Source organism: Lonchura striata, chromosome 2 (genome assembly GCF_050655825.1).
Source record: "Lonchura striata isolate lonStrDom1 chromosome 2, ASM5065582v1, whole genome shotgun sequence".
Lineage (NCBI taxonomy): Eukaryota > Metazoa > Chordata > Aves > Passeriformes > Estrildidae > Lonchura > Lonchura striata.
This window is the reverse complement of record NC_140704.1, coordinates 19,679,319-19,695,739: the sequence shown is the minus strand read 5'-3', so window position 1 is coordinate 19,695,739 and position 16,421 is coordinate 19,679,319. Positions and strand designations below refer to the sequence as shown.

General features: G+C 33.9%; 1 protein-coding gene across 1 annotated transcript in view; it reads left to right on the top strand.

Moving 5' to 3' along the window:
- The window catches only part of MALRD1 (MAM and LDL receptor class A domain containing 1), a 236,730-nt gene that overhangs the window by 185,659 nt on the left and 34,650 nt on the right, over positions 1–16,421 (top strand). Inside the window, exons 34-36 of the mRNA XM_085565894.1 lie at positions 720–998; positions 4,282–4,407; positions 6,485–6,551. Coding sequence (XP_085422020.1) covers positions 720–998; positions 4,282–4,407; positions 6,485–6,551 — 472 coding nt within the window. The remainder of the gene's footprint in view (positions 1–719; positions 999–4,281; positions 4,408–6,484; positions 6,552–16,421) is intronic.

Sequence of the window (16,421 nt, the reverse complement as noted above, 5' to 3'; positions counted from 1 at the left end):
GGTTTTCATAGGAAAAAAGAAAGACTTAGGTACCTGGGACAATTTATTCATATACATGATCACAAAAAGCTTTCCCCAGTAATTTCCTCCAGCAGTGCAAGTAAGCATGGAATATTTAATTTATTTATTTAGTTATCTATTTATTTTATTAATTTATTTTTTTCAGATGTCTGAATTAGTTAAAGTTTGAAATTCTAAAAAGACATTTTTCTTTACTTGTATCCTGGAAACCTATCTAGTATTTTTTTTATTTAATTCTCTATCAGATCAAGCTAAGTTAAAGAGTCAGAGTGATAAAAAACTAGATCAATAAAAATTGTTATTGTTACTTTCTAAAAATCTTTTTGTTACTTTAGCTTGAAATTATGATTTGAGGGCTTTTATAAGGCTTTCCAGATCCTGGGTGAAAGACAAGATGTATTATTCTGGTATTCACCCTTCTATATGTACAAGGCAAAAGAAGTAAAAGGATCAAAATAAATGCTGAACTTGAGATTTAGAAGCAAAACTCTGCAACAACAACACTGGAGCTAATATAAGACAAAACATTATTCATACTGTGTGTTTTGCACTTAGGAGCAAAGCTGGGTTCCTTTTGTTAAAAAAAGTTTAGTAACCAAAATCAGCTGCATTCCCGGCAGTTTCTATGTCTATCTCACAGGCAGTAAGAATGACTACTGAAAGAATAGAATCCCTAAAAACTCCTTTTCCTCTTGTAGGATCAGCTGTTCCACACCCTCCAGCTTGCAGCGGGGACGAGTTCCCGTGTGCGTATGTGCAGCAGTGTTTGCCCCTCGCCGCGCGGTGCAACGGGGTCGAAGATTGCATGGATGGAAGTGATGAGATGAGCTGCCCCATGGAGGTGCCCACCACCACCATGTCCCCAGGTTCCTGCAAGGAAGCAGAGTTCCTGTGTCCTTCCCAAGGCTGTGTCCTGTCCCTCCTGCTGTGCGATGGTGTCCCTGACTGCCGCCTCGGCGAAGATGAAGCTGGCTGCCGTAAGTTACTTCCATGGTGGTGGTTATGGCAATGTTAACTTACCTGCCTAAACCATTGACAGTTTAGGAAAGGAAAAGAGCAATATAGTAAAGTTTAGTGTAAAATTCATCATTCCCTTGTCAAATAAACCCCTATTTGTGTCACATATCATGCATTAATTGAAGAGATGCTTTACATTTCTAAATAATTTTGCTTATGCATTTTAATATTCTGGTTATAATTTGGTACATGTTTTTAAAAATTGCAAATATGTTTCTGATAATATTTACTAGTATCACTACATTTTTTCCTTGAATCAGTCGGCTGCATTTGCATTGGCTCTGTAACCTCTGATCATAATATGACAGAAAGATAGGCTTCTGCATTTCTGTTATTCAGTAACATTTAAGGCTGTCCTGACCTTTCAAGGGTTTTGAAATCAAGTATGTTCATGAAGTAGCAGCAATCTCCACCTCAAGCAAGGAAAAGGGCTCACAAACAAAATACAAGGTCAATAGGCTTTGAAATGTAACTGTCATGAGGCGACGTGGAGAAGTATCTGAAACAAATAGACACAAATGTGAGTATCTCCCATTTAAAAATATTTCATTATTAGCAGTTGAACAGAGGCCAAATGTTTAATTCCAAGAATTTAAAAATAATTATCTACACAGAAAAAAAAAAAAAAAAGAAAAAAAGAAAAAAAGGCTTTTACATGTAAGCACTTTTCTTCCTAAACCTCTCATGCTCTAAAACTTTTTTTAACATTTTTCTTATCCTTATCAGAATGGAAATAAATTGGTAAAAAAATCAGTTTCCAGTGGGTTATATATTCATGTTTTTCAATATTTTCTATCAAATCTACTAAATATAAAGGCAGGCTACTGCACAGGACACTTAATTTAGCAAAGTAGTCTACCAAACTGGCATGGATTTGGCAGACTATCTGTGTAAGTCTTTTATTTTGAAGTGAACTCTGGTTTTGTTGACAGAAGACATGATTTTAGAGATAACTTTGATTTTAAATTCTACATACCCTGAAGACATGTAGAAATTTTGCATGTTCCTTCCTTCAAATAAACTTGTCATGATTAATCTTCATTTGACCTTGTTTCCTGCTCAATCTGTCCTCTGGTAGAGACATCCATCCTGTGTTCTATTACATGCACATCCCAACTCCACACCAAAGAAGTTGTTGTGGAACCTCAAAATCTGAAAGCCAAAAGATTTCCATGATTTTGTGTATTACCCAAACAACTGAGATAATGCTTTGTTTTGTTTATTTGACTTCTTTGACTTCAAAACAAAACCCAGGGGTTAAGAAGACATTAAATCCTGGTCTCTTCAAAGAAAAAATATTCTCCATAGGTATTTCACAGCTTTAGGGTTCTCAGTCTGAAGAAAACTTAGTCAAGTCTGTACTTCATTGTTACTCCAAAATTGAGTTCATAGTAAATAAACATGTAAGCATTGATAGCATAAGACAGAAATACAGAATCAGTAATTCTCTGAAGATAATTCAGAGATGCAAAACAAAGCAGAGAAGAAGGCAAAGCAAAAAGAAAATTATTTGTGCAAGTTTGGAATTAAATCAATGGAAAGATGATTACTGTCGCAGATGGTGCTGAGATCCAATTGCGTATGCCATGAGAGCACAGTGTTTAATCTTTAGCTTCCTACTTATAACTGGTGAAAACCCATAGAAGTTTGTCAACTGGGGAAGGCCAGAGATAAAACATAAATATCTCAGAAATTTCATTCTTTTATTGAAATTTATTCATGATCTAAAAAATTGTTTGTTGTGCTAGTAACTCCAACCTACGTGTACTCCAATAATAGCACAGATTAAAAGGAGGGATATATTTTTTAGATTTTAGATAGATGGTTTTTTTCCTTGATGCAGATCAAATCTACCTGATCATTTTAGAAAACTTCAGTTTAGGAATTACTGACACTTTCCACTTTTTGTCCCATAGCAATTTTATTAATTTAAGTGCAAAACAAAACACTTAACACTATTTAAGTGTAGAACAAAAATGTTCTGAGTTCTGGATTCAGGAATTAATCAGGGAAAGTTTTCTTTTGTGATAAAGACTAGTTGTCAAAATGCATCTTGCAGAGATTAAGGATAAAGCCTCAAAAGAGGCTAAGACAAAAAAAAAACCCAACCAAACAAAAAACATTGGTCAAGTCCCTACTAAAAACACAGTTTCTACTACAGAAATGCTTTTCTTCATGACTTAGGAATTTATGCAGACAGAATATCCTGTAGAGTTCACATAGCAGTTAAGTTGTACAACATTATGCTAATACTGTTTTGTACCTACTAATGAAGTGCATTTTATTTCTTGTTCAATTGAACAAAAAAATTCTGGAAGTGTTTTCCAGTTAAAGATATTCTACTTGGCTGGCTTTCTTCTTGCTGACAATTTTAGTGAAAGGTATATTACCTCACATATTTAGTCTTTTATGTGCCTGATTAAATACTAAGGGTATAAAACAAACATATTAACACCAGTGGGATGTATACATTACTTTTTCACATTCCAACATCCTTTTCCACCTGCATCCTCTGATTGAAGTTCTAATAGCAATGAATAAAGAGTAATTTCTCAGTTTTCTGTAGTGCACCAAAATGTATCTCTTGTAGATTTGGTAAGTTTTAAATACCTATGAAATATTAAAAAAATTATACTTTCAAAGTGGCTGTGATATCATTATCCCTTCTACTGGTTTAATTTGCACCTGGAAAATTAAATATAGATGAAAATTGGATATTTTTATTTTCATATCTATACTATTTTTAGTGTCTCCATGTAGTCTTTACATTCTTTACCTCAGCACCAATAACTTGGTGTCATTGTCCTTAACTGTAAAATTTTCAACTGTTAGGTCCATTGCTACTACTATTCCCTCTGTAATGTGTTAAAATTATGTGTAAACAAATTGATTCCTTCATTTTGAAACCAGTTGTTGAATGAGAGTTAATTATGTTTGCTGATATCATTTCTATGGGTTTTATTTGGGATCTTGCAGTATACACTCTCAACATTGCGAGTTAATATGCACTCTTTCACAAATATTACATGGGAAAATTCAGTTTCTGTACCATCTGTGCTCTGTATTTGTTTACTTATTTAGCATCTCAGTAGTAAAGTTGCATGTCTTTGAAGATGAAAGCTTGGAGAGGTCAGACAGATGCAAGTTAATATCCTACAGTATGAATCAAGTTTTCTGCTAGTTTTTGAACAGTGAGAAAAAAAATACAGCTGATGATAACGACCATGTTATTTTTCATTCCAGCCATTAAAGATTGTTCCAATGGTTCTTTGTTATGTGCTTCAACTAATCAATGTATACCACTCTCCCAGCGTTGTGATGGAATTGTAGACTGCATTGATTCCAGCCTTGATGAATCTGGCTGTTCAGGTACATAGTTTTGCATAAAAATATCATTTGAAACAAATAAAGTGTTGTTATTTCCTACTGAATGTTTTGACAGTCCTCAAAGTTGACTGAAGTTCCTCTGCTAAAAGTTTATCAAATTATATTAGGCATGAATTTTCCTGATGAAAGTATGACACAGATGAAGTGAGAAAAAGATGAAGGATGATATGCTTAAAATCTTAACATCTTCATAAGGGGTGTTTCTTACTGTATAAACACATTGTTAAATAAAAAAAAAACAACCTAGCCCTTTGTAGTAAACTTTTAGGACTTCCTTTGATTTTAGGCAGTTGAGTTAACTCATATTGTTGAGTAAAAGGCTTGTGGTGGTTTGGCTTATTTGTGGTTTCATTGGTTGGTTGGTTGGTTGGTTTGTTTGTTTGTTTGTTTTTTTCCCAAGTGTATTACAAATCCAGACTGGAAAATAAACTAAATAGCATTTTTTTAGCACAGTGCATTTGACACAGTATCTTTCTTCACAATGGTGGAGAAAGATAACTACAAGACAATAATAAACATTCAATGTGAATTAGATTTTTATTATCAAAATCTAACAAATATATGGACAATGGTAACATAAATAATTAAATCTGGATTCAGAATGTCTCATTCAATGAGAGAAGGGTACTGCAGCTCCTCCCCAAGACAGATATAAACTCTTGACCAGTTCTGTGCTGACAGTACTCTGCCAGCTTTGCTGAAGTTGCATTAGGTGAGAATTTAACTCTCTGTTTTTATATTCTTTATTATTTATGTAATAAAATTTACAACATACATGCATTGCAGTTATATAATTAATTATAATATTTTAAATGTCTTTTCACAAACTAAAAGTTTTACAAACACTTATTGGTAGAAGGCATCCAAAAGTTTCTTTGGGAGTGAAATTGACCACAAGTATTGTGTTCATTATCTCTCATAGCATCATGAAATGGTTTGGATTGGAAGGGACCTTAAAAATCACAAAGTTGCAATGGCCCTGACTTGGGTAGGGACACCTTCACAAGCCCAGCTTGCTCATGTGAGAGAAGGAATCATACTTCAACATTAAAAAATACCACTTCTATAATTTTGAGAGAATTCATACTTGGTATATTGGATTTATAAAAATTATTTTAAATTAAAGGGAATTTATTCAGAAATTAATTCAATATAGAAGAATATATAGCATAAACTAGTAGACATGCATAACAGTAATTTATGAATTTTCCACTATCTTTCCAGAAAACCTTTTAAGTAAGCAATGCACTTTTCAAAATGTTATCCTGAAATAGTGAATAGCACTGTTATATCCTGCAATAAACAATTTCACTTTGCATATATCCAAAATTCTCTATGCCTAATTGGTAAATTACCAGTTATTTTCATACTAAAGAAGATTGAGGATATTATTTTTAGTTTTTTCTTGCTAAAGCAATGTAAAACTAAGCTTCAGTAAAATTAAATGTGGTGATGTGGAAATCCAAGTTAATAGACATTAAAAGGTTTTAAAGAATATCACTAAGTACTTAAACTTAGTTTAAATACTTAGTTTAAGTATGAAAGCCTGGTTTTCCTCATTCTTATGAGAATGTGATTCTAACTGTTAAAATTCTGAATATCTCTAATAAAAGGGTTGGTCACAAAGAAGTGTCTGTTCACCAGCCCTATATAAAACCTATTAAAAATTACGTAGACTTAGGTACTAATTAAATATTAGTTCCATTCCTTTGTGTCTTATTTTATATATTCCTGTTGTTTGAAAATCAAGTACGTAGCAAAAATTCCATTTCCAAAGTCAGATGAAAATGTCATTTGAGAAAAATTTGAAGCCTGTTCAAGTGCAGCATCAGGATTTCAATAAGCTCAAGAGCACTCCAATGCTTGTAATATTCTTAGGACTTCACATTTGTATCAGCAAGTCCAGATCTAAAAAAAAAAAAAAAAAAAAAAAAAAGTTTTGGAAGTGCTAAGCACTCAAAAGGACAGGTGTGAATATTTTGACATTTTGAAAATTAGATAATGACAAATGTAATAAAAAAAGAGGGAGAAATCACAATTTTTACCTTTATGTTTGCAGCTTGTCCTGAAGGATACTGCAAAAATGGAGGAAAATGCACCATCAAAGATGACATTCCATTATGCCAGTAAGTTTCATTGGCAATTGACTTGTGCTTGAGGTTGGAGAAAGATGCTGTTGAACAGGTGGATTACTCCCCAGGGATTGAAATTATATTTGGTAGAAGTGTATTTTTAAAAGTCTCTGTATTCTACACTATTTTTATTTACATTTAGTGAGTTAAATCACATTTTGAGAAGAAAGCTATTTATCAGATCGAAGTTTCTGTAACTTTTATCTTTTATTTCATGAGACAACATGTTGGCCTGACACCCTAATTTTTCTGTTTTGTGTTTCACTTCAGAACACATGTTTCTGTACCTTATTTGCAGCACAGTATTGTATACCTCAGATGAGATTTTACAGCAGGCCACATACTTATCTTTATCTTCCTGTTAGGAATTTGGAAAAAGAAAAGGTTTTTTCCACTTGTCTCCCCTCAAAAAAGGGGTTAAAAATATGCTTTCATTTTTTTCTGGAAATATTCTCTGATAAAAAAAATAACATATGCAATTCCAGTGTAGAATGTATGAGCTGTTAGAAAGAGTCTCAGGGTATCTGAAGCAACTCATTTACACAATATATCAGTGTTTCCCTTTGGGAAATTAAAGGAGAATTTCTAAGTGTAAAGGAAGTGATGGTATGTGTTATCATGCTTTTGTCCTTCACACGCTTCAGTGGAGCTCACCAGAGTTTGCCAAATTACTAAAGTAACGGTTTTATCACAGTAGCTATCTTAGTCAAGATTAGATGCTAAGCTTTGTCTCCTAGTGGCCAGGAGATGCACATTAATAAGACTGCTTTGTCTTTCAATTCAGGTTTATTCTTGATTGGATGAAGAATTGTAATATATAACATATAAAATATAGGGACATTCATATAGCGTATTTCAATATGGATCTCAGAAAAAATGTTAATTACTTGCAGATTTCCCCAAAAATGTCCACTATAATAGAACAGAGAATAGTCTCTTGACAGAGCGTGCCAAGGATCTTGACATTTCATCAAGGTGGCTGCTTCAAAATTTTTTTGAACACATAAAGAGAGAAAGGGGACAAAAACCATAGGGAAAGACTGCAGAACGAAAAATCAGCAAATCAGCAGAAAATAAAGGGACTTGCAATAGGAGGTTTGTAATTTGTAGATCAAATCATTGATCAAAAATAAAATTGCTTGTAGGGACAAAGCTCTGGGGGAGTAATTGAAATTTTAAGTGTATGATAGTATTATGAGAATTGAACTTCTGTTCAGACTTGCAAGAGAAAGTAATCCAAACTAGAAAATATTTTTTATCCACAGAAATAAAAGACAGTTGGAATAAAAATAGTATATTAAACTAGTAAGTAGGGTTGTTTACCTCAGTGTTCAGTAAGAAACATATTTAATTCTGATGTAATGCACAGGCAATCTGAGCAAAGGCACAGAAACAAAAATTCCTTGACTGGGGGGCTAACAAAACTTCAAGAGCTGTACAAGGTTGTGTTGGGTCATCTCTACAGAAGAATGCAGAACACCAGTGCATGTTGCAATGGCTTTCTGAAAACTGCCTCTAGGGGAAGTGGCTGGAGAACAACAAATGCAGAAGAAAAGGGATGGCCAGATCAACAGTCTGATATCAATACCATGCAAGGCTTTGTAGTATTTTTAAGGAATTACTTATATGCATATTATATAAGCACTTTTATTATTTTATGAACTAAGATAAACTTCTGCATGACTTTTTGTAATTCCACATCACAACCATAAAAAGGGAAAAAAAAAAAACCAAAAATATACCTAAAATAATTAAAAACGTGTATCAGTTTTCAACACCCAAGGGGAAAATAGCAAAAATCCAAAACAAAAAACAAACAACCCCCCAAAACCACAAAGTAATTGAAAAAAATAAAAGTTATTATGAAAAATATGCTATTTTTTTGCCTTTTAAGTCTCAGTTCTTGATCTAAATTTCCTGAAAAATAAACTATAAATTTAGCTAGAAATATCTTCCTCCCTTGAGATCAGCTGTTCTTTTAGACTGCAGGATAGGTTAGGAGAAAAAGCAGAGTGTGTAAGAGTGCAGGAAGCCTGTTCTACAGCAAGGAGACTCCTGAAAAGAACAGAGTATGGATACTGCCCTGCCACAGAAATTACAGTCTTCCTATATACCCAGATGTAATTGTGTGGGAATCAAAGTGCTCTTAAAAGTCCCTGGGTTTGACTAATACTATTCAGAGACACAGCAAAAAAGGAGAAAATTTGTTAACACATTCTTTTCTTACTATTTTATCTGGCAAAATGGATTCTGATCTTCCCCCAAGTGAGATGATTGTTCTGTAATTTCTATAAAACAAAACTGGAGTCTGGAGTTCAAAAGTCATTCTCAGGCCTCCCTGAGAATGTTGGTTTAACAAAAATTTGGAGTGGACTGGTCTCAAAGCTTGGTCTTCTCAAAACTGAAATTGCTGCTCATTTTAGGTTAGTTTGAGGTACACTGGTAAAAAAGAATAGAGTTTCTGGAAAACATTTTTGCTGGTGATTACAGCTGCATTTTTCTGTAGGTTTAATGCAGTGGGGTTGAAGTAATCGACTATATAGGCTTCCAGTAGTTTAACCTGCAAGCATGGGAACAGTGAATTTGCAGTGACTGGTTAGGCAAAAGAAAGCACTAGCATTTGAACTATTTGAAGAGACTGAAAGAGAGTAGATTTTACACATTTAGTGCTTCTCCAGTTCCTTTGATGATGTTTGTTTTACATGTATGAACTAGTGTAGCTTAGATATATATGAAGTTAATACTTAGGACATTACCCTTTCTTTCAAGAGGATGTAACTAAGAGGGATCAGTAGCAGTGGGAGGTGAGTTCTGACATCCCTCTGTGAAGAGATGCCTGTAGACCTGGTGGAAATGATAGCAGTGGATACAAGTCTAGACAAAATTTCAGTATATATTGGAGTAGGTAAGAAAGCTGATTGCTGTAATCTTTGTTCATGCTACTGAAGACAGTTTCTCTAGGCTAGTGCATAATGACTGTATTAACATCAGTGAGATGCCCAATGTTTGAGAATGTGACAGCTTCTATTGGATGTTCTCAGTGAGAGTATGTGAGTAAATGCAGGGCAGTGGTGCTTGGGTAATGGTTATCTTCCTACTTGAATGAAACACAGCTGTCCTGCTCCTGCTTGGCATTTGTATTTTTGAGTTAGCTTTGAAAGTCACTTGCACTTGTTTCTGCTACTTGGTCAGGAGAGTAATTGGGGTGCATATTGAACACATTTGTCTTGTACTTTCTATTTCATGGGTATTTTCTTTGTCTGCCAAACTAGATGGAGCTTTAATCTGAAATTCTCTGGCTATTCTCATTTGACAAAATGTGACTTCTATTTGTCTTGACTGAGGTCTCTTTTGTAGTCAATGAGCAGCCAAGTGGCTGGTGCTGGCAATCAGTTACTGTGATTGCATCAGCAGATCATGATAATTTCAGCAATAATGACTAGAATTTTTGCAATTTCCATCCTCCAATTTCAAAATCATTCCTTTGACTATATGTATGCTTTCCCAAACTGCTTGTCCAGTGTCTCTTTGTTTTAATTTTGCTTTAAAGTGAAACCACAGACTCCTGGAAACATAGGAGAGGAATGAATATAGAGGAGAACAAGCAAGCTGGGAAAAGTGTGTTTCTAACAAACTAAAGTGGAAGGGTGAGGCTTCAGTGATTGTACTGGTGTTGAAAGAAAAAAAAACGAGAACAGGAAAAAAAAAAAAAACCAAAAAAACAACCAAACCAGACTCTTCACACACGTTTTTCATTCTCATCTAACTGGACAAGAGTAATATTAAACATGCACATTCAAATGTACTAAACATCACATATAATAAATATTAAATCATCATTGAATCATAAAATGGTTTGGGTTGGAAGGAACCTGTAAAGTTCACCTAATCCAACCTCTCTGCAATGAGTAATTTTATCTTCAATTAGATCAGATTGCTCAGAACCCCATCCAAACTGACTGTGAATCTACCACATCTCTGGGCAATATATTTCAGCATTTCACAAAGTTAGTTCTGAAAATTTCTTTCTTATATCTAATCTGAATCTCCCCTTCTTCACTTTAAAACCAGTATGCCTGACCCTGTTTCTGCAGGCCTTACTAAAAATAGAATTGTTTAGGTTGGAAATGGCATAATACAATGCTTGAATTTCTCTTTATTTTACACAAATATTTTCAACATAATATACCAAATATCAGAGTAGTTACACTGACTAGTACTACAGAGCATATGAGAGCACTTTTATTATTGTCTGAACTGTAAGAAAGTTCTATCCTTTAACAAAAAGAAAATGTAATTGCATTCACTTAATTAAACAATCATATACAGATTAGAAATAAATCTTTATTAAACAGTTTTAAAATTCACTGAATATGTAGCATCTAACTGAGCTGTGAAGATTGAAATTGCAAGAAGTCATTATAAATAGATAATTAAATATTATTGTCTTTGTAGATGTGTATCTAAATGCTGATTTGGCCCAAAATAAAGAAACAGAATTACTTTGTTTCTTTTATGTGATAAAAGTAAAGATTACTTTCTCTTTTGTTTCTTTCAGAAAAAGAATTGGTTTTACAGGGTAATCAATCATTCAGAGAAGTGGAATTCTTGCCTATTTTTTTTTAGAAAAGCTACAGGTTAATTGGTCCTCTATTTTTTACTTCTTTCCTTATCGTTTTTGCAATGATCTTATTACTTTAATGCAAATTATCTGTTTTCCATTGCAAACAAGGTATTTTATCATGAGTAGTACGATAGAAAACATCATTTCACAAAATTTGGAGAAAAAAGGGTGGGGTATTTTTTTGGTAGTTGAGGTATTTTTTCAGAATCTGGTTTTGTTTTCAAAATACTAGCTTCTAGTAAGCATGATAAATTTTTGAGGAGCCTGCAAGTGGCATGGAGCATCATATAATGTCTTGGTAAACTCTTTGATACCTTTTCCAGTTAAGTATCATATATAGCAAAGAAGGTAAATCCTACATCCTCACTGGACAATGTCTTTCAATAACAAACGTAGGGTTCTTCCTGGATTTTTTCCTAAACATATTTGACTTTGGATCTACTCTTACTTGTTCTGTGTTACTGGATTTTTGAGGACTAATGGTGGTAAGTATCTTTAAAAACTAAAAGTGGGAGGATTTTTATATGATTTTTATATCACACAGGATGTCAGGAAAATGGAGTGATAATAGTATTACAGCCTAAGAAAATGAAATGTTTGGAAGCATCTGGATTGTGATTTGATGTAAATATGAAGTTTAACACTGATGATATAGAAACACCAATTCATGAGTAAAGAGAGTTTATAAAAAGAGAAGAAAGCAGTTTCCATTTCAGCTACATTTTCTCCTGCTCCTCTCAGAAATTCCCACATCAGAGGGAGGATTGCTGGCATAGCAGATGCTGATTCACTGCAGATTATTAATGGTTCAAACAAAGTAAATTGGTACTGATTTCACTTGTTCCCTAAGAATTTTCTTTAAGATTTACTGAACAAGTGGGACATGGGTAAATTGATAATTCTATATTGAGCATATACACCTACTCAGGAAAATTGTAGTAATGAAGAGGAGCAATGAAATAAGGATGTAGCCATGAATAAAAACAAAAGCCGTGATGAATAGTAAAAAGGATAAGACACTGAAAACAAATGTCATGTTGAGATTTGGATTTTGGGAAGCACAAGCATATCTACAAACATACATAGTAAAGAGAAGGGTTTTTTCACATCTTTCCTTTACCCAAGTCTCATTTGAAAAGTGATACTGTTGCAAATTAAAAACCAAATTCAGGTTACCTGAGTTAGGTAAAATTAAGAATAGGAAGACAAGTTAATACATTTATTATCCAGAAAAAATTAGAACAATTTGTCATGAAAGAAAATATGCAATATATTGATGGAAATGCATATTAAATATTTGCTTACCGAAAACTCTTTCCTAAAGTTTCTATTTATTCTATTTTATTTTTTTTTGTTCAGTCTTAATCCTTTCTTATTTGGAAACTTTTCATGAAATCAAGATGCTTGATACAACAATACTCTTGCCTTTTCATTTTTCACGTTTCTAACTTCATAACCTTTTCCAAAGGAAAATCCCATAGGGATTAAGGTGCAATGCGACAGAAACTTCGATTCAAAAATCTTAGCATTTGGTCTATTTTGCAATAGCTGGGATGAAACAACTTTTGCTTCTCATGCTGATTGCCTGCTCACAGGATTTTCAGTGATCATTTCACAACACAAGAATAAATGGAAAATCTTTTGGATCCTTCATATATTAGAATTTACAAAATAATGTTCCTTCATTTAGAAAAATATGTGTCAGATTTGTTTAATGAGTTGGGATTTTTATCATTTAGATTTTCTCCACTTGTACCAAGTGACTTCAAAGTAAATACATTTGGCCAAATCATTTTTATCTAGTGAGAAACTTGCCATTGAGCAATTATCAATGGCATACACTGCCTATCTTTTGTATTTAGGAGTTTACTTCAAGTTTTCTCTTCTTCTTCCTCTGCAGATAATAGTATAATCCTGAGGTCCTCTTTATCACACTGAAGCCAGCTGCTTCATGCATTTTCAACTTCTAGAAATGAGGGAAAAAAAACCCTGATATTTGTCTTAGTCAAAACTAATTGAATACATAGGGCAGTTTGCCACCTTCTGCAGTGAGGCAGGGTTATGCTATGAAGTTCTCTTGTAAGTGGTCTGAATCAGTTGACCTCATAATTCAATGATTTCAGAAGTAATCTCTCTTTTTCTGGTTTTCTTATAGAACTTAAACAAGGTTGTCTCTATGTAACTGCTAAAATTTGATTGCACATAATTGAAAGCCAGATGTTAGAGTCAATTAAATAAATACAAATGAATAGACACAAAAAATGGTCTCACAACACATTTCTGATCATGTTTTTTAAAATTCTCTAACACTTGATTCAATTGTAAATCAGACTTCCTCATTTCACTCTTCAGTTTTGGTCTTTTTTTTTACAGAAAAAAATGTCAAGATATCTTTAAAACTGGAAACAAACTAAATAGCTTATAGCTTTTCCTCTGTTTTCTTGAGGTGAAATATTACTGTGACAAATGGAAAAAGTCTCACTTGAATGACCCATTGATAGAATCAGAAGAGCACTCACAATGGAAGTGCTTATTTTAAACATAGCCTACTGGTTATTTTGTAAAACAAACTGTAAAGTACGTATTTTCAAATTGCCTCATGATATTTTTGCTGAGTGGGGAGATTTTTACCTGTAAAGAAAATCAGCAAGGAATTTCTGGGACAATTTTGATATAAAGAACTTAATGAAAAAATTGTACAACCATTTCTTGCAAAATTTTAGAGTTGAAAGGTGCTAACACAGCTTTGGGAATAAAAGTAACTGCATGTTTTACTATAAAAGGTGATTTTCCTACATTATCAAATGTCATTGCAACTCTCAAGATCAGAGAGAGAAATATATTTAGTAGCTGAACAAAATAATTTATGCATTAATTTGAAGATATTATAATCTTATTGAGAAGGGTTTAATTTAGTAACTACAGTTAAAATTAATTGAACATATAATAATGATTAAGTGAAAAAATTTCTCCTCAGAAATCAGCAATGGTTGGATTAGCAATGCTTAAGTTGCTGAAAGGATTCAACCTCTGATAAATATCCTACATTTCTCATTTGATTTTCAATTCATTCTTTTAAGAGACTCAAAACAAAATGAGGAAACTGCAAGGTATAGGAAACCACAGCTGGACTTTTATTATTACTAAGTGCAATGAACCTTTACCTCAGAATTGCTTGCACACAAAACTCTAGACTTTATTACATTTAAAATTCGGGAGATAGGTTTGTCTTCAGTAAGGAAAGGCTTAGGATGTGGGAAGTGTATGTGTAGGAGAGGATGCATTTTGAGTAATGAGAGATTTTTGTATGGGAGAATGTTAATTAATGTTGGATATTGGATGTTTGCCAAAGTATGGAGAGTCCCCTGAAGGGTTACTCCTACTAATACCAGATGCTCAAAAGTAGGAAAAATGGATAGAAAGCTTTAAATCAAAACATTTTTTGTTCTATTTTGTTCAAAACAGGAAAGAATAGCAGTAAAATAATAAATACTTTTTGAAAGAGAGAAAAAAGAGAACAATTGAGGAAGTACAAACAAGGATTGCAAAGATTTTTGTTCTACAGCCACTGCTTCACATTCATGTGGCTGTCTTTAGTCGACAGCAATTTAAAAACATCTGGGTTTCTGTATTCACAGGCACATAAATTGCTATAAATTTTTGGATTATATTAAGTCAAACAATAATTTAGAAGTCTGGGTTCAGATAGTCTTATTTAGACTGAATTACGATCTTTTTCCAAATTACGTCTTCCTGGATTTAAGTGAAAGTAAGAAGCAGTACTTGGAATGACAACCAGTATTTTCACTCCCTAAGATTACACCTGCATGTCTGCATATCAGACTTTGCTGTCTAGAATGACAATCAGCTCAGTGTTAGAGTCCTCTCTGTGGGAGGCACCTGGAGGCTGCTGGTTGGATACACCTAATCCAATTCAGAATGTGGCACAAAAGATGTAAGGGAGACTTTTGGAAAACACGTATATCATGAAGCATGTTGACAAGAATTTTGAACTGTGACTAAAATGAGTACTCTGATGCAGATAGGTCTGGACTGAGTATGCCAGGAAAGATGGGAATTGTGGAGATCTGTATATAAGGATCTGTGCTATTGTGTAAATCGTGTAGAAAAGACATCCATCTTGTATTCTGTACCAGCCACATCCTGACATTTGGCCTACTCAGACTGACCCACAAGACACACTGGTGTCACAATATCATCAAGCTATCTTGCACGTTTGCAATTTTCCCTCTTGTTCAGTCAGTGAGAATTTGTCTCTGAGAATTATATCTTTTGTGCTGTTGCTAGGTGGCTAAGGGATTTACTAAAAGCAGCAAATTCAACTAAATTAAGAACTTTTGAACTTTTCTTGCCAGCTTTTGCAATGTTGACTGATCTGGAAAGCTCCATGCACTTTCATTTTAAACACATACAAACACTGAGGATTTTTCTCAATGCTTGGAAGGAGCTTTTCATGTTTGCTATTGCTCTAATCAGCTACTAGGCTACATCTCTACACAGAAAGAAGTAACTGTGTGCTGTTCCCACACAGAGACTTGTATGTCCCTTGGGGGAAAAGTACACATACCTTTAAGCTAAAATAATTTTGTCTGCATCTGGTGTGAAAGTCATATTTTCAATGTGCAGAAATATTTTTAATTAAAAATATGTATTGGATTGTAAGACATAAATGATCTTTGAAATATCCTCTGGACTATATCAAGGTGATGTGGCTCCTGCAAGAATTACACTATAGATCTCAACACCAGAGTTACTGCAGGAAAAGATATCTGCGGTGGGTTGACTCTGGCTGGGTGCCAGATGCCCACCAAAGCTACTCTATCATTCCCTTCCTCAGCTGGACAGGGGAGAAAAAATATAATAAGGAGTTTGTGCATTGAGATAAGGACCAGGAGAGGTCACTGAGCAATTACCATCACAGGCAAACCAGACTTGACTTTGAGAAATTATTTTAATTTATTACCAATCAAATCTGAGTAGGGAAATGAGAAATAAAAAGAAGATTTTAAAATGCCTACCCCCCCACCCCTCCCTTATTCCGACTCGACTGCATGATAACTAGCTTAATTCTGCAATAGGACAAGAAAACATAGTCTTATGCTGTTCTAGGGGAACTTTAGGCTGGATATTAGAAGAAATTCTACACAGAAGGGGTGATTTGTTTGGAATAGCCTGCCCAGGAAGGTGGTGGAGTCGGTGCCCCTCTAGATGTTTAAGGA